Below are 17,770 nucleotides of genomic sequence, written 5' to 3' on the forward strand. Positions count from 1 at the left end.
GGAGAAACTCCGGGGGGACCACGGACTGGATGATTGCCCCGTGCTGGGGCCCCTCGGATGTCCCCTCGTCGAGCACCTCCGCGCAGGCCGACGTGAACTCAGCGATCTTGTTGGCGGCGCTTGCTGCAGCAGCGGGGTCAATGTCCCCCGAATCCCCGAACTCCTCGCTGCTGTTTGGCAGCTGCACCACCGGGATCACGCTGTCCGTCGCCGCCTGCGCCGTCACCATCTGTGCCGTCATCAACTCAACGACACCCTCGTCCTGGGCCTCTGCGGGCACCGGGACGTGGGCTTCCTCCACCACCGGCGCCGACTCCTCCTCTGTGACTCTCTCGACCCCAGCCCCCGGGGGCTCAGGGACGAGTGTTTCCACCTCCATTTGGCTGGTGGGGCGCTCCTGCGCCCCCCCACCAGCTCCCTCCTCCGCGACCGGCCGGGCGGCGCTATCCGCGCCGGTCCGACCGGCCGGGTGGCATCATCTGCGCCGCCCCAGCCGGCCTCCCCCACGGCGTCAGCTGGAGCAGCTGCTTCAGCTCCGCTCTGGCCGGCGTCGCCCCCGTTCCCCGGCGCTCGAGCCTATTGGGCTGCCTGGGCCCCGCGAGCCATGGCCTCCCGCAGCTTCGCGGCCTTCGCCACGATATCCACGACGGGCGGGGGCTGCGGCGCCGAGTGCGACATGGCGCGCGCCCCAGTCTTGAGGGCTTTGGTCGGCGCGAGTGGGGCTGCGTCCTTGGCAACGGCCCCGGAGCTAGAAATTGGGGAAGGAAGGCTGAGGTCAGCAGGATTGGGGGAGCGATCAAATGAACACAACAAATAAAACCAGAAACACTTACCCAGACCGGGCACTCATACTGCGTTTTCCCGTGCCGCTCCTTCGGGTCCGCGGCACACCGACGCCCCTCGACGCCTGATCCGAGGGTGTCACCCTCGGAGCAGGCTGAGGCCTCGAGGCCATCTGCGCGGACGTCTCCGCGCTTGCCGCGGACCCATCGCCGCCCGTCGATATCGCGGGCGTGGGGATCCCCTCACCCGTCGTTGGCAGGGGCGACCCCCGCTCCACCGCAGGCGCAGACGATCCTCCACCCACTGCTGGCGGGGGTGACCCTCGTCCTGCCGCCGGCGTGGGCGACCTTCGCTCCATCCCCGTGAGGGGCGGGTCCGCCAACGACCCTGCTGCGGGCCTCGTCTCAGGCGGTGTCGCTGGCGCGTCCTCGTCGCCAGCCTCTTTATATACCGGCGGGGAATTCGCGCCTGTTGCTGCCTCGACATCACCGGGGAGGTTGGCCTCAGCATCCGAGGTGTCCTCCTCCTCGTCCATGGACTCGGGCGTGGCGGGCCGCGGCTTCCCCTCCTCGCGAGCGATTTTGCACGCCTTTTCGTGCTTTGCTTTCCTCTTCCTTTTCCTTTCAGCGGTAGCCTCCGCCGCTTCCTTCCGCCTCTTCACCACCTCTGCGTGAAGGCGGTTGACCTCACGTTCCTCCGGGATCGGAGGCCTCGAGGGGTGGCACCTGCGGCTCAGCCCCGGCAAGACGCAATTAAATCGGAGTCAGGAAGCAGGAAGGGGAAAGGAATAACACGAATCGACAACAGATCGAAATCGAGACTTACCAATGAAAGGAACCCCGGCTCGGGGCGCATCTTGATCTCCCAGAGATCGTTTGCGTCATTGGGGAACTCCGCCACCGCATTCCTTGCCCTCCGGGCAGCAATGCCTCGAGGGAGCAGTACCATCGACGTCCTCGACCCCGAGGCTGGAACCCCGGGGGTGAGGCCGAAGATCGGCAGGCTTCTCTCCATCAGAGGAATCACCCTCTGCCGGTGGAAGTTTGCGATGACGGCAGCCGCCGTCAACCCCTTCCTCGCCAGGTGCACCAGCGCCTCGGTGAGGACCTCGAGCCTGGCTTGGTGCGCTGGGGGCGACACCCCCCAGTCCCACTTGGCTAGTCTCTCCCGAAGCACCTTGTTGGTGAAGGCCGTGAGCTTGTTGCCGAAGTTGCGCAGGTAGAACCACCCACGAGTCCACCCGGCGTTGTTGGTGGTCATCTTGTTTGGGATGTAGAGATTCTTCTGGCTCGGGCACAGATGGAGCATCAGGCCTCTGGCGTGCGCAAACCTCTTCGGTTGCCCCCACACGTTCTCGACGAAGAGCTCGCCACGGAAGAGGTGGATCCACAGATCCCAGTGGGCTTCGATCCCCAAGTATCCCTCGCAGACGGTGACGAAGACCGCCGCCTGCGAGACGGAATTGGGGCCGAAGTTGTGCAGCTCTGCTCCGTAGTGCTCGCACAACGCCCGCACGAACTGCTGACGGGGACGCCGAATCCCTGCTCGTGCAGACGCACGAGGCTCACGACGTAGCCTTCGGGGGGATTCGGCTCGGTCTCCTCCGGCCGTGGGGAAATCCACGCCAGCCGCTCCGAGCTGATGTTCATTGGCAGCAGCCGGTCGGTGACCGCTGCTCCAGAACCGCCTCTGTGGAGGTGGACTTCCCCCACGGCACCGGCTCCCGGATATCTGACATGGCTTCAAACTACGGGGAGGTGTGGGAAGGCAAGCTTGGTGGTACCTAAGGTACGCTCTCGCTCTCTTCTTCTTCTTCCTCTCGCTGTTGGCTGCGGGCTCAGGATGCAGGGGAGGCAAAGAAGGCAAGGGAGGTGAAGGCAAATGGCCAGGTGCGTACCAACAGTCCCCCCTCTCTCGCTTTTATTTCACCACGACGCGTGGATACGCCGCCATGGCCCGAATCCGCCGCATTCAACGCGGTAGATTTTGCCGTCACCGACAGATGGGTCCCACGACCGCGAAGTCTCCCACGCGCGCACTCAGCAATAACTGCGGCGCGGTAACCGACGGGCGCGGCGCGACTATCGCGCTGTTCCATCCGTCAGCCGCCGCCCACGCCGCTTCGTCTACCCGAGGTAGCCGCCTGAAAAGGCGCGCCCGCACCGCACCGCACGAATCGGGCCACGTCGCCCATGACCTGCGGAAGACCTGCGCACATGACTAGCGACTCCGCGCCGCTTGCGAACCGTGACGGAATATTTCTTTCGGGGGCTTTTCACCCTTGAGGGAATCTTATTCCGAGGCCTTACTGATCAGGGGTTCGAAGCCTGGCCCGTCGAGGGTTCGACAGGCGCCCCATATCGCCAGAGTTAGGGACTGCATGGACGTGCCGTACAAGCTACCCTCGAACACGGAGGTCGAGACGTCCTACGCAGTGTTCAAGGCCAGTCGAGGGTGCCTAGCAGGGGGATCCCATCGAGGGAGAGCATCGAGCCCTCGGACCCTATCGAATGGGTCCGAGCCCCACCTAGCGAACCTTTGCAAGTGCTTTATGTGACGTGTCCATGGACCACAAGCCGACCCTTATCGAACGGGGCATGGACGTCCACTTGAACTACCCGATAACAGCTCACCGAAGCAGCCATAGCTCGCGGCCCGGGCATGGGTAGCATGGTGCGCTTCACCCCTCCTCCCTGCGGAAGGGCGACGAGGGCCGTAACCAAAGTCGAGGGTTCCCTGAACGCCTTTACGTAGGCTAAGGCTCGGGGGCTCCTCACACACCGCGGCTTAGGCCGCACCCTCGAATAGGTCGACGACCGTCGATTGTGAAGTTCCGTGTGTCTAACCAAAACCCCTACTATTAACGCACGCCTGCCTGATGGTTAAGCTGGATACTGGGTCGCTATGCCAGCACTGAGAATGCCGAGGGCAGCTGAAAGAGTGCCGATGCCGGCTGAAAAAGATGCTAGACGGCCACCCCAGTGAAGCAACCAAGCGGGGCGACGTTTATAGCCCTTGGACGAGTACAAACACTCCTCCAAGGTCTCGGGGGCTACTCCCGCGGGTGCGCTGACGCGCCCCCACAGAGAAAACTTCACACATTCGAGGACCGAAATCTCCTGCAGGGGTGGCACCCACCCATACACTTTCAGTCGTCCTCTCCACGAAGGAGAAGGACACTTCATTGCTCTTTATAAACAAAGATTACAAAATGCTACCGGCTTAAAGCCGTCAAAAAGTACAAACGCATTGCCACCTACGTGGCAATTTTCCCTGTCTTGGGGAGGAGTGAGCGACGAAGAAAAGCACCGAGCCCCTGGCTGGCGCGACGGCCAGGCTGCTAAGGATTACGAGGAACAGCCCCAGACCGCACGGGTCCAGCGGGATGCCCTCCTCACAAGCTTTATTCTAGCATCTCCTCCACCAAAGACCCTGCGGGGGGTCAAGCTGGCGGACAGCACCCTCCATGCCGTCTCCCCGAGAGCAACCTTGTCGCCAGGGGGGACGATGCGAAGAACAGCCACCAAACCTGGAACCAACGCCATAGTCAGGCGTCTCCATCCCCCTTCAGGCTAGGGGACATCGCAGAAGCAGGACCCCACGGGCCCAGTGCTCTTCTGCTGATCCCACTGAAGCTAAGGGATGGTGCGCACGCCCTCTCCGACTTTCCCCCGCTGCTCGCAAGCATTCTTCTAACACCAAAGCCTAAAAAGCCAGGCCACCCCATCTGGGGGTCGGTCGCGAAAGGCAAAGGAAAACATTACAAGACTTAGGCGATGCTAGAAGTAAGAGCACGGAAGTTGGAAAGAGAAGGGAGTCCCACGACCCCTATTTATAGCTGCGTCGGGCGCCAAGCTTCAAGCCTGTCGAAGGGCGAAGACTTGGACCGCCCGTGACGGCGCGGCCCTCCACGAGCGAAAGATACCCTTGGTCACTGTGCCGAGACACGACGCGACAAAGCAAAGCCGAGCCCTTGGATGCTGAGCGGCGCAGCATCGGCGCTGGCTGACCGCCCTCGAACGGCGCGCCGCGAGGCGACCAGGGGGAGCAGGGCCGAGACCCTGAGCACGGCACAGCGTGGCAAACACACTGGTTGCAGAGCAGCAGGCGCCATCGTGGCCTTGGCCCGTTCAGCACGCTGACGCGTCTTGTCCCCGGAACAAAACAAGAAGAGGCGCGCGCCTCGAAGTACTTTCTTCGCAGGCGCACTACCCCGACCGACGAGTTGTCACATCCGCTGGGCTGGCACCCAAGTGCGCCCGGCGGGAGCGCTGCATCGATCGATCACATCAAGGGGTGAAATCGCCGAAATACCCTTTGGCCGAATCCGATGACTCGACCAAAGCCTCGGGGGCTACTGTCGGGTACCACGATTAGGGACACCATAATCGGGGTACTAAGATCACCCTAAAAACGCAAAACACATATTAAGCAACTGGGCCCACGAAGGCCCACGGCCTCCTTTCAATCTGGAAGAAAGGAAAGGACTCAAAGATGCCCAGCATGCGGCCCATTCACATACCCCCTCGGACCCACAGGGCGATTTCCGCCTCGCTCGAGGGCTCCCATCGAGACCCTCGACTGCGCCCCACATCTCCGCCTCGCTCGAGGGTAGCGAACCTACCCTCGAGCAGGGCGAATCATCTCCGCCTCGCTCGAGGGTAGCAAACCTACCATTGAGCAGGCAACTCATCTCCGCCTCGCTCGAGGCCACCCCTCGGCGTAAAGGACAAACGGCCCTGCCGCTCACTCGCCCCGTCATACGGAGGCATTGAATGCCAACCACTCCTCCACAGCACCCGGGACAGACGGCGTCAGACCGCCATTCCCCACGGTGGCTGTGACCGGAGTCCCGCCCGCCAACTCCGGTCACTGCTCCGCCATCCCGGACGCTGTGGTAGCACTGTGAGCCTGCGACGCGGGACGAGACGTGCTCGTCACAGCTCCTGTTACTGTTCTGCCAACTCCGGCTGTCCGGACTCCACCTCACCACACGTATGGCCCCGGGCCCGCCTCTTGCTCGGGAAGGAGTCCGGTGTCGCCACGTGCCCCTCAAGGAGGGACACTCAGCACTGGCAGCCGGAGGCCTGGACCTCCCCCCTCGAGGGGCCCGGGACCTCCACGTGTCTCCCGGACATTCTAGTGCGCGCGCTAGCACTCCGTTCAGGGGGATCCGGGACCGCCGCGTGCCCCGCTACCGCTGGTACACGCAAGACCCTGACGTGCAGGGCCCACGGAACGTCACCACGCCACATCTGGAGGACTGTACACCCTACAGCGACAACCACGCCGCCTGCTGGGGCTGGCAGGACGCCGGCGCGATCTCTGCAAGACCAAGGACGATACCTAGGACGACTGCCACGCCCGATGCCATGCCCCATAGTGTACTTCCCACAGTATTCGACCACTGCACCCCCGCGATTCGGGGGAAAACGACGACTTCCACGTTCCCCTGCGCATGTACATCGTCCCTCCTTGTGACTATAAAAGGAGGAGACGGGCTTCCTTTAAGGGGGGACGTTCGCGATCATCCTCACACGAGCACAACGCTCAGCACTCGATATTGTCACTCGCCTCAATCAGCTTCTCCTCTAGCAGAGACTTGGGAGCTTCCCTCCCTCTCTCGCCTTGTCTGTACCCCCTACTGCAGGCACCTCCGGTGCAACATAATACAGTGCCCTCCCACACCCCCTTGCTGGACGTACGACCCCGCGGCCGGAACCAGGATAAACCCGTGCGTTACTGTGTTGCCTCTTGCATCAACATCTGGGACGAGGAAACACGCAGCATTTACTAGTTGGGATCCGGACCTCCGGGTCAGGACACCGATAAGTAACCATCCTCTAATCGCGCGGTCAAAGACCTCATTAGATTCTCTAGGATCACTAGTGCGGGATTTCGAAGTTGGTTTTGTAAACTGACTTTATTTGACACCGTAATTAGTGGTCAAAATTATTATTATTCCTAGCGCGCTACAATAGCGCGAAACAAACACCTGCCGTTCTCTCTCTTCAATTCTCTTTCCTACGTGGCGGCTTTGTAGAGTGTTTAACGGCACCACCGAGGCTGCCCTGATTGATCCATCCACCCATTAACTCCCCCCCTTTATTGTGCATGCATGCTTTTCCTCCTTTAAAACTACTGCCGCGCTAGCTGCCTCTCCACCGCATCGACCGGGACGGTCTCTCCAAACGCTGGCTACTAGCCTCCTCTCATCCTGATCTCCCAGCCCTCCCTCCCTCCAAGCAGTCTCTCCGATCCTTGCGCCCGCAGCCAGCCATGAGGCCGGGCGGCGGCGGAGGAGACCCGCAGGGCGGCGACGGGGCGACGCAGCGGACCGCGGCGGCCGGGCAGGCCATGGTGGAGCTGCAGGCCAACGCGTCGGCGGCGGCGGGCGGCGCCGCCATGGTGGTGGGGCTCAGCCCGCTCAGCGAGACGCTGTGGCGGGACAGCAAGGCGCTCCCGCCGGGCGCCGGCCCCGCCGCGCTCATCGCGGACGTGTCGGCCAGGCTCACGTGGAAGGACCTCTGCGTCACCGTGGCGCTGGGCCCCGGCAAGACGCAGACGGTGCTGGACGAGCTCACCGGCTACGCCGAGCCCGGCTCGCTCACCGCTCTCATGGGGCCCTCGGGGTCCGGCAAGTCCACGCTCCTCGACGCCCTCGCGGGCCGCCTCGCCACCAACGCCTTCCTCTCCGGCAACGTGCTCCTCAACGGCCGCAAGGCCAAGCTCTCCTTCGGCGCCGCGGTACATGCTGACTGATCTGCCCATTTTATCTGCATCCACCTGCTGCTTCCTGCTTTCCAGTTCATTTTTGAGTCGGCTCAGCACTCATCCAAAAAAGAAGCAGAAAAATCGCCGTTCTATTTTTGAGCAACCAGATATTCCGTACTACCACTTCAGTTCAGAACTTCAGATCATCCATATATAGCAGCTAGTAATACCGTTAAGGGTTTCTTAGATAGGCTCTTTGGGCCATGGAAGTTGGTCGAATCTTTCACCCATAACTGGCATCTCGCAGCATGCAAATCGTTTCTGAACTATCTCAAGGGACCAGGATCTGGTAATACGCTTGCATAACTGTGGTAAACTGAAAACTAAATATCGTTGATAAGTGTGCCTGTAAATAGGTTTCCCTAAAAAATCAAGAAGATAATCCTACGTGGCTAGCTGTTCACATATTCACTTCACGTCTTCACTAGGAGTAGTACTCCTACTTGACTAGCTACTCGGCTACTCCTACTAGTGCCACTAACAGGTAGGGGCAAAGGGCTCATTTCATGTCGGCCAAGGCCACGAGAGATCGGCTAGCCGGCAAGGTATTATTAGCGGCGGATACACGTCCAATCCAGTCGATTCGGGCCGTTTATTTTCGCATCCGTCCCAGATGGCGAAAGGGAGACCTCCGATCCGGCCTGTAATGCAGTTAGGTGCCGAGCGGCTCCACGGCGCCACCACTGCCAACGCATTCAAGCTCAGACCGTACTCGCCGTTCGTGAAAATTTTGCACTGCATCTTCTCGTGTCCGAGAGGGGGGAAAAATTGGAGGCCGAGATCGTCCAGTCGGTACCCTGCTGTCGACATGGCTGCAATGAGTGAGGCCAAGACTGAAGCCACCTACACGGCATAAATTCTGACAGCTGGGCTTAGCTTGCTTGCTCTCCGATCCTGCTCCGAATTTATGGTGACAACGGGCCGTTTGGTTGCGGCGTTCGCGGTTAAAGTTTGTTGCGGATTAATTTACTGCTGATTTCTTAGTTACAAGCTGGTTAGTTTCTGTTTTAAGTTTGTTCCTGATGGTGGAGATGATGTGTGGTTTGGGCAGGCGTACGTGACGCAGGACGACAACCTGATCGGGACGCTGACGGTGCGGGAGACGATCGGCTACTCGGCGCTGCTGCGGCTGCCGGACAAGATGCCGCGGGAGGACAAGCGCGCGCTGGTGGAGGGCACCATCATCGAGATGGGGCTCCAGGACTGCGCCGACACCGTCATCGGCAACTGGCACCTCCGCGGGGTCAGCGGCGGCGAGAAGCGCCGCGTCAGCATCGCGCTCGAGCTCCTCATGCGGCCGCGCCTCCTCTTCCTCGACGAGCCCACCAGCGGCCTCGACAGGTACCTTCGCCTGCCAGATCACCACTCCTCTGCTGGCTGCTAAATGTTACCGGGGAAGAAGAGTTGAAATTAACCGTGCTCCGATTGTGTACATGTGCAGCTCGTCGGCGTTCTTCGTGACGCAGACGCTGCGGGGCCTGGCCAGGGACGGCCGGACAGTGATTGCATCCATCCACCAGCCCAGTAGCGAGGTATTCGAGCTCTTCGACATGCTCTTCCTGCTCTCCAGTGGCAAAACCGTCTACTTCGGCCAAGCATCGCAAGCATGTGAGGTAGTTATGACTTTTTCTCCCCACTCTCCATTACGGTTAGTGGTTGGCACCAGGACGCCATGCCTCCACACCGCAGCTGTAATTAGACACGGCACAACAGGGTGATCGGACGACTGACTCCTTGCTCGTCGGCTGCAGTTCTTTGCTTCAGCCGGTTTCCCCTGCCCGCCTCTGAGGAATCCGTCGGACCATTTCCTCAGGTGCGTCAACTCCGACTTTGACAAAGTGAAGGCCACCCTCAAAGGATCAATGAAAGCAAGGGTAACAAGCTAACTGATCTATAGACAAATCCAATAGAACCTTTAAATTGACCTTGATGCCTTGTTCGCTGCTGTAAATAAATTATCTAACTTTTGGCGTTCATGAAAAGATTGAGAGGTCCGACGACCCACTGGATAGGATGACCACATCAGAGGCCATCAGGAAGTTGATTGCATCATACAGCAGGTCCCAGTACTACTACGCCGCAAGGGAGAGAGTCAACGATATCTCGCGAATAGTATGTGCTCCAAGTCATCAAAGCAAACATTGATATGCTGTACCTGTTTCTCGTGTCCATAATCATATTGCGTCTGGGGCAGGAAATAACCATCTTGTTCGGTGCAGAAAGGAACCGTGCTGGATTCAGGTGGCAGCCAGGCCAGCTTCCTGATGCAGGCTTGCACCCTGACCAAGCGCTCGTTCATCAACATGTCACGGGACTTTGGGTATTACTGGCTCAGGCTCCTCATCTATCTCCTCGTGACAGTTTGCATCGGCACAATATACCTGGACGTCGGCACCAAATACACATCCATCCTGGTAAGAATAAAGAAAAGAAATCAGTTACGAACTTCTGGGCTGAGCTGATGTGAACGTACAATAATGTAGTCACATGAGCAGTCATGAAGGATATGAATGATTTTAGTGCATTCACTACCTTGTCTCTGCAGGCCCGGGCTGCTTGTTCTGCATTCGTCTTTGGGTTCGTTACATTTATGTCCATCGGAGGATTCCCTTCATTTGTTGAAGAAATGAAGGTGAAATTCACACAGTAATATTTCATCTCCAAGCTAGAAAATGCTATATGAATTGTCCTCACCTTCCCTTGCTTCATTTATATAGGTTTTCCAGCGGGAACGGCTGAATGGGCACTATGGTGTTGTGGCATTTGTTATCAGCAACACCATCTCAGCAACACCGTTCCTGATCCTGATATGCTTCTTGTCGGGAACCATATGCTACTTTATGGTGCGCCTCCATCCTGGTTTCGAACACTATATCTTCTTCGTCTTGAACCTATACGCCAGTGTCACCGTGGTCGAGAGCTTAATGATGGCAATTGCCAGTGTAATTCCCAATTTTCTCATGGGTATCATCATAGGAGCTGGAATTCAGGTATGGCATTTTCACCCGTTTCTCATGTCATTTTCTGTGCCCTTATAACCTATTTTTGCTTGGGTTACGTATTAGGATATGTGGTTATGGATGGGATTATAGAGAAAAAACTTTCATCCTGCAACCAATTTCATTCGAATATCCCTAGAGTGGACAGAGAAGTTGATAGCTTGTTCAGTTCAGCTGTTAGGTCTGCACTTTAATTATGGCATAAGTTGACATATATGACCTCTAAAGTTGATAACATGTGCTGATCCAAGAAGTCATCAAGCTTGTAGAAACAGTACTGACCAGTATTATTTGGAGCTTCACTATATATTGATCAATACAAATTTAAGGACAGCATGAGATATCTTACAGGCGAACTTTTAGTTACCATCAGTGGCAAAAAAATTTAAGTTGCTTTAGCTGTTACTGCAGAAGATATATTATTGGTAATCTAATGTTTCAGCAGTTTGATACCACCACACACAAGCATCAATTTACTTCCCATAGGCAGTTCCAGCTTCGGGGCTCAGCAAGAAGAATTTTTTTCCCTAACTATTTTCCTTGAACAGGGAATATTTATGCTTGTGTCTGGATACTTCAGACTTCCGTACGACATCCCAAAGCCATTTTGGAGATACCCCATGCAGTACATCAGCTTCCACTACTGGGCGCTGCAGGTAAATTCGGTTCCACACAGGAGCAGAGAAATACAATACACGCCAGACTCCAACCTGAAATTTAACATTAAACTCTATACATCTAACAGGGCCAATGCCAGAACGATATGAAAGGCCTCGTATTTGACAACCAGTACCCAGATCAACCCAGGATACCTGGGGAGTTCATCCTGAAGTACATCTTCCAGATCAACGTGAACAGGTCCAAGTGGATTGACCTGTCGGTTATCTTCAGCATGATCTTCATCTACCGCACCCTGTTCTTCCTCATGATCAAGATCAACGAGGACGTGCTGCCATGGATCCGTGGCCACATCGCCAGGAAAAGGATGCAGAACAAAGCCCCGAGCTCAACCTTCGGCAAGACGCCCTCCCTACGAGGCTATGTTGTGGATCCAGAGCTTGGATCCAACGAGGGCTAGAGGGCAAAGCTGGTTGTTTTGGGTGGTAGCAGGAATAGGCATTTCTCTCCCAGCTCTTGGTGTTGTATTGTACGTATTTAAGAGATGAGAGGAGCTGGTATCATACGTTTTGGAACCAAAGCTAATTTGAGTACAGGTATACATACATGTAATGTGAGCAAAGCGGCATCAGACGGAAAGATGCCGAGTGACACATAACTGATTGTTGAGGATTTATTGGCTGCTTTTGAAAACAGACGAAGAAAAGGTTGGAGCACTAAAGGCACGAGAGTACGGCTCACATGGCTGCACTGTATCGTCACATTGATTTTGCTGGCTTGAGCATTACACAAAGTAGTACTACATATTGAAGCAATTCTAAATGCCCCCTAACAAGATCAAAATGGTACTCTCTGTGATTAGTTAGGTTGTCAAGTTTCACAACATTTCACATGGATTCATTCAAGTCGTGTTTGACTTTAATCAGTGCGGCGAGTAGCAGGCACGAGCTAGTATATATTTCAAACCAGATCAAGAACCCTAGTAAGGTTATGTAAAAAAAATGATGATAGTACAGAATAATTTAGTCTTGTCCCCTTTAAGCCAGGGCGCCAGGCCAAGGACATGAGGTTCAACTTCAAAGCCAATTATCCCTTTTACCTGTGTTCTTCAATGCAACTTACACTCCAATTTCTGAATGAAGAAAATAATCAGTGATGAATCTAATACTATGGTTCTATGTCTTGGACTCTTGGTGCCATTACAATAGAGTAAGGTTTACTAAAAACACGAGTAGAGAGAACCTGGGATTCTCTATGGAATAGGAGGTGTCGGTCAGATAAATATGTGCTCTGGCATTCTTAAATGTCATGGTGGTAGAGATGAAGATCTTGATAGATATGTGCTCTGGCACGTCCTCGTTGATCTGAACAAGCGTCTGCCTGCAGACCACATGATATCTGTACTGTGCCTCTTTATCTGGTGCTACTTTGATGGGACCCAATATAACTTTTACCATTGTGGTATTTACCATACCTATGGACTAGTGGACCCCACCTCTATGAACTGCTTTGCCAAAACATTGGGGTATCTGAATGCCACATTAGCATTTTGCTTACAAGAGAGAGACAGGAGATAAAGTACACTTGTATAGTTAAGAAGATGCAGCACTTCATATTAGACCAAGAAGATACGTACATGTAAATTGTTGAAGGGGTAGAGAAGAGGAAAGTTACTGTGATATAAACCTCAGAAAAGGTTCTCTATGGTACCTTAAGAGTTAAGACTTTAGTTAATGATGTGGAAGATTCCAATACAAGTTTATATGACCACTGTGAATGTCATAAGGACAAGCTTGTAATAGCATTGATGGAAAACTCAACATTTCATCGAAAGGTTTGATCCAGGCATAGAAGGTGTCAAAAATAGATCCCATTAAATGAAGAGCCATTTTTGTGCAATACTGAAAAAAAAGATTCTGCATCAAGCAAGGATTTCCTAACTGCAGGACCAGCTTTTTTTTTGGCCTTTGTGCAATCATGCTGACCAAAATTCAGGTGATGCCCTAACTTTTATGTGGAAGTACCTGCCAAAATCTAATTGATGTTCACTGTGATGTGCATCTATTGCAATAGCCACCTTAATTTTTTGCTAAGCAATAGCTTCATAATATACCATCAACAGAGCACAGCAAAACAAATTATGAAGAATCAATTCTGATACACAAATAGGTAATACCAGCTTTAGTGCAATAGGTTGCCAGTAAGTGAAACTAACAAATCCAAGCATATGTTTACATGTCAGGATTAAAGTGCCAACAGATTACCAAAATGGCAATACGGCCCTTACAATGCACTTTCAATATTTTTCACATAAAGCAGCAGATCACTAGCTGTGATGCCAATATATTGCAGTCACAAACAAGTCATAAGGTAGACAAGAAGAAAAATATGCAACAGCTAATCTACTAGTCTTACCTAATATTCTTTGCTGGCATATAGAGCTAGTTATGTACAGTAAATTATTTAACTGGACCCAGGATCAAGGACAGGAAGCCTGCAGTAGAAGCTGATTGACTTGTCTGCCAATCTAGTTCCCGGGATGAAGTACTGGAATACAACTGTTAAGCAAGCACCACCAGGAGCGATGCCTATACAAATAGTGAGAAAAATGTTAAAGGAAAAAAGTCTCTGTTGAACACACACTGATATTACAGCTGAAAAGTGAAAACACACCATAGAAGGTATAGTCTGGCTTGGCCAAGTGACAGTGTAGACTCTTAACAAGGTGCTTCATATTCACTTGCTGCCAGGAAATAGAATGAAAAGAAATCAGTGAAATAGATAGCACGAAAAGAAGAGTGGGGGAGTAAAATAAGTGGAGCTCAGGAACAATACCACTGAGAGTGCTTCCCCTCTCACAACTGCCATATCCATACGAGTCGAAGCAGTCAAATTTTGATCTCCGACGGGTGCATTTGCTGAAATGCAGAGCAATATGGTGCCAGCTGAGGCTGGAGCATAAGGAAATTAATGCTGATTGAAACTACCAAGTGCCATATCTTACCACGATCGCCAACAACCCGAAGCTTCCTGAATTCAGAGCCAACAGTAACTAGAGAAGTGGAAACTTGAAGATGGAGATCGCCATATTTTGTAACAGCTACTGTTAGCAGATCACCAACATTTTTTAGACGATCCACTAAGCTTTGCAATTGTGGCAGATCAGGAACCTGGACTAGAGTCTGCACAAAGGACACCGACCATGTGCGACCACCCATTAGGGCTACTGCCAGCTAAGAAAGGCTCTTTTTTCTAATTAACATGAGTGCACAGGCCAATGGTCTTAACAACATAAAAATGAATAAATACAGACCCCTCAAAACTGGAAGCACACTTCCCCTGAAGAAAGTGTAGTTGGATTGTTTGAAGTTTAAAGTGGTTTGGCGAACAAGTAATAGAGAATGTAACTCAATTTCAGCACAAAATGAGCATTCCTGCAGTTGTAAACATAAAATATTCAAAATACATGTTTGGTAATTCAATATTGGTATTCTGCTAGTGTAGGTTGCTCTTGTCCAATACTGCAGGCAAGTGCCTTTTTACAAATTTGCTAAGCATGAATTCCTGGATCAGACCCCATTCTCTAAGAACCCAAATATCTTAACAAGTATGCAGTTCATAGTTTCATCAGGACAAATGTGTTCAGAGTTGAATCCAAAACATTATTCACTTCATGAACCAACCTTTCAATAGGAATATGTATATGAAAAGAAACATGGTAACCCTTAGTTCATCCATCGAATTACAAATTAATCCCGCTTAGAATTGCATAGTCAGCATCACTTACATTAGGTTCAATCGTTGTAAATTTGAATGTGTGGCTAAATTTGGGTCCGAATTAATCAGGTGAACTTGAACCATAGGACCGTTTTTCGGTTTCATAGATGATTCGGAACCATAAGAGGCTACATGAACGCTACACACCTGAGGGAGATCCTTGGCGGCGTCAAGGGCGGCCTGCAAACGCTCGACGTCGGAGCGAGAGAGAGGGCGCGAGATGGGCACATCCTGCACGACGGCCGCGCGGGCGCCCTTGGTCTCGAAAGTGAGGAACGGCGTGGCGGATCGCGACCCTGCGGGCAGCTTGTTGACGAGCCTCACCTGTATCGCGGGGGCACCGGGGGCGTCCCCGGCGGCCGGCGGCTGCGCGTGGACGGCGAGCACGCTGCGGAGCGCGCGTTGGAGCAGCGGCACCTCGACGGAGAAGGCGATCTGGTTCCCGTTCCGCGAGGACAGGTTGTACTCTCGGAAGAGGAGGTCCTTGGCGAACTGCGCGACGCACTGCGGGCCGCCGCCGTCGGGCCCCGCGGCCGTGGCGCCGAGGAGGTTGTGGAGGAGCATGGCGTGCGTGGGCGTGAGGAAGACATGGCAGATGCGGCCCACCTTGTCCATGGCAGGTAGGAACCCTGCGCGGCAAAAAATCGCGGGGGACGCATGAGATGCTCGACGAATTGCGGGAGAGACGGAGGAAGAGGAGGAGAGGGAGGTTATGCTTGTGTAATATGCGGCGCTTACGCTTGTCGAGGAGGGAGATGCCATCGTCGGTGAAGAAGGCCTTGAACTTCATGGCTTACGCTCCGCGACGGCGGCCTCTGCTTTCGTCTTCCCGTCGTGTGGCGAGGGAGGCGCCGTGCTGGGGCTGCCCCGCTGGGGGATTTGGCGCGGATTTGAAAAGGCTTCGCGCCGAAGAGTCGTGTCGTGACCAGTGTTTTCCTAACCGATTCGTTAGACAACCGGCGCCCACCGGTTCCGGTTTACCGGTCGGTTTGACCGGTTTACCGGCTGGTTTGAATTCAAATCTAAATTTAAAATCGCATGTGTAACCGGTATACCGGCTGGTTAGACCGGTTTATCGGCCGGTTTGACCGGTTTACCAAGTGGGCTTTAATGGACCGTCTCATTTTTTTTTCCTTTTCTTTTTTGTTTTAACTTTAAATGCCCGAAAAGTATGTTAAACGAACGAATTTTTGAGAAATTTGACACCATTAGATTCGTCGCACCTTGAAGTATTTTTAGAATTTTTTAAGGAATTTTTCATTTTTTTGAATTTAAATTTGAATTTTGAATTTGGGCCGGTTTGGTACCGGCCCAAACCGGACCGGTTCCCACCGGTTAGGTGAACCCTGGTCGTGACTCGTGACTGGGTTGTTTGGGTTCCTGCTTCGGCACACTTGGGCCTTTTAGGTTTTGCGCCGTGGGCACACTCTGATAATGGGCTGGATTGTGTGTGCTGGATCAAATTTATGATTTGTGATACTGGTGAGTATATCCAATTCGAATTCAAAGCAGAAAGTTCAGCGGAAACTTGAAAGATTGTACATTTGTACGGTGATTTCTATTTATCATGCGCGTGATTTTTCTCCGAGCCATCGCAGAAGCACGCGGCGCCCGTCTCTGACCCTTCATCTTCTACCTCGAGGTAGGGGAGAGGGCGCGGCAGCCAGCGAGCTAGGGGGAGGGGGGTCCATTTGTACTATATATTGATATATCGGTATGTGAACTCAGTCAATAGCTTTTTGAATAAAATGTTGTTCAGAATTCTGCTAAACAAAAATTTAGCGGTCTTTCATGCAGGCCAGAAGAGATTGTCTTGAGAAATTCGAAGGTTCCTTTTGGCAGAAAAAACAAGAAGAAAAATGCTTTTGTTGAGAGTCGAACTCAAGACCTCCCGCTTACTAAACGGGTGCTCTAACCGAGCTACGAAAGCTGGTTGCAATTAATGAAAGGTTAAACATGTAATCTCAAACGGATCATGGTGCGACCTTTTTTTTTCTGGATCCTGCAAGTTGTTCTTTCAATTAAAGAGTACTAGCGAGGTGGTCCGCGCAAATAGCGCGGGTAGCTAGCTCCTTTTTATTTTAACATTTAGGCTTTTATTTCAAAATATATTTGTCCAAATATTTGTTTGTTTCATTGTCATTCATTTGTTCAAATAGCACAAACCAAGGTGCCATATTATCCATAATATTTGTGGTGGATGATGAACTCTTTGTAAAAATAATACCTTATAGCCACAATTTTCATCATATTTGTGGTGGATGATGAACTCTTAGTAAAAATAATACCTTATATAGAAATATATATTTGTCTTCATTGAAAGTATTGTATTTTTGGTCTTGCAATGTGAATTCGTGTTAGAGAGTTTTTGGTATGGTGATAAACTATCCTTAAGGTCAGAAGATATGGGTGTGTTAGTGGTTCTACGTAGTCGCCCGGTGAATGTACCACTCAACCAAATTATTATGTCTAGCTAGGCTAGTTATATTTGACTTCTCCGTTCAATCTTATTTTGGCGGATGCATTATTCATTGACCTTGTTGCCATGCCTTGTAAGCCATAGCAGCATTGCATCTTTAATTTTTGCGTAGGCGATGTGACGATAAAAGATAAATCTTGCTGAGGGATGCGTTTGCCATGGCTAGAGGTGGCATCCATGGTGCCTCTTCCTGCGATGGCCAACGATGTGGGCGAAGACATCATAGAAGTTGAAGCCTTCCTTGATGCAAGCTCCTTCTCATATAACCGTGTGGGCGAAGACATCATAGAAGTTGAAGCCTTCCTTGATGCAAGCTCCTTCTCATATAACCGTGTGATCG

The 17,770-nt window shown here is 52.9% G+C and overlaps 3 protein-coding genes across 4 annotated transcripts; 1 reads left to right on the forward strand and 2 right to left on the reverse strand.

The window, feature by feature from the left end:
- Positions 1-576: 576 nt before the first annotated feature.
- On the reverse strand, positions 577-1,318 carry LOC120681235 (skin secretory protein xP2-like). Its single transcript, XM_039962750.1, has 2 exons — positions 834-1,318; positions 577-748 (listed from the first exon to the last, which is right to left on the reverse strand). The coding sequence occupies exons 1-2, from the start codon at positions 1,316-1,318 to the stop codon at positions 577-579; spliced, it is 657 nt and encodes a 218-aa protein (XP_039818684.1).
- A 5,744-nt stretch (positions 1,319-7,062) lies between these two features.
- Positions 7,063-11,890, forward strand: LOC120681612 (ABC transporter G family member 11-like). 2 transcript variants are annotated; one of them, XM_039963178.1, is made up of 10 exons: positions 7,063-7,530; positions 8,609-8,898; positions 8,999-9,170; positions 9,309-9,431; positions 9,541-9,669; positions 9,777-9,971; positions 10,103-10,189; positions 10,275-10,547; positions 11,105-11,212; positions 11,302-11,890. In XM_039963178.1, the coding sequence occupies exons 1-10, from the start codon at positions 7,063-7,065 to the stop codon at positions 11,632-11,634; spliced, it is 2,178 nt and encodes a 725-aa protein (XP_039819112.1). In that variant the 3' UTR covers positions 11,635-11,890. The 2 variants fall into 2 exon arrangements, with proteins under 2 accessions (XP_039819112.1, XP_039819113.1); XM_039963179.1 differs by lacking the exon at positions 7,063-7,530 and adding an exon at positions 7,547-8,506.
- A 1,442-nt stretch (positions 11,891-13,332) lies between these two features.
- LOC120683925 lies at positions 13,333-15,867 on the reverse strand. Its single transcript, XM_039966020.1, has 6 exons — positions 15,690-15,867; positions 15,099-15,580; positions 14,179-14,356; positions 14,010-14,092; positions 13,848-13,917; positions 13,333-13,762 (listed from the first exon to the last, which is right to left on the reverse strand). Exons 1-6 carry the CDS (start codon positions 15,739-15,741, stop codon positions 13,638-13,640), a joined length of 990 nt encoding a protein of 329 aa, XP_039821954.1. The 5' UTR covers positions 15,742-15,867; the 3' UTR covers positions 13,333-13,637.
- Positions 15,868-17,770: the final 1,903 nt, after the last annotated feature.

This window comes from Panicum virgatum, chromosome 7N (assembly GCF_016808335.1).
Source record: "Panicum virgatum strain AP13 chromosome 7N, P.virgatum_v5, whole genome shotgun sequence".
NCBI lineage: Eukaryota > Viridiplantae > Streptophyta > Magnoliopsida > Poales > Poaceae > Panicum > Panicum virgatum.

What these genes read in the sequence shown, in the direction of transcription:
- LOC120681235 (XM_039962750.1), bottom strand. Translation starts at nt 1,318, where the DNA reads ATGGACGAGGAGGAGGACACCTCGGATGCTGAGGCCAACCTCCCCGGT. An exon ending in AGTATGAGTGCCCGGTCTGG is followed by an intron (nt 749 to 833) that starts GTAAGTGTTTCT and finishes CCCAATTTCTAG; the next exon opens with CTCCGGGGCCGTTGCCAAGG.
- LOC120681612 (XM_039963178.1), top strand. Translation starts at nt 7,063, where the DNA reads ATGAGGCCGGGCGGCGGCGGAGGAGACCCGCAGGGCGGCGACGGGGCG. An exon ending in TCAACGATATCTCGCGAATA is followed by an intron (nt 9,670 to 9,776) that starts GTATGTGCTCCA and finishes TGTTCGGTGCAG; the next exon opens with AAAGGAACCGTGCTGGATTC. An exon ending in CCAAATACACATCCATCCTG is followed by an intron (nt 9,972 to 10,102) that starts GTAAGAATAAAG and finishes TTGTCTCTGCAG; the next exon opens with GCCCGGGCTGCTTGTTCTGC.
- LOC120683925 (XM_039966020.1), bottom strand. Translation starts at nt 15,741, where the DNA reads ATGAAGTTCAAGGCCTTCTTCACCGACGATGGCATCTCCCTCCTCGAC. An exon ending in CCGCCAAGGATCTCCCTCAG is followed by an intron (nt 14,357 to 15,098) that starts GTGTGTAGCGTT and finishes TCCTTTGTGCAG; the next exon opens with ACTCTAGTCCAGGTTCCTGA. An exon ending in GAGGGGAAGCACTCTCAGTG is followed by an intron (nt 13,918 to 14,009) that starts GTATTGTTCCTG and finishes ATTTCCTGGCAG; the next exon opens with CAAGTGAATATGAAGCACCT.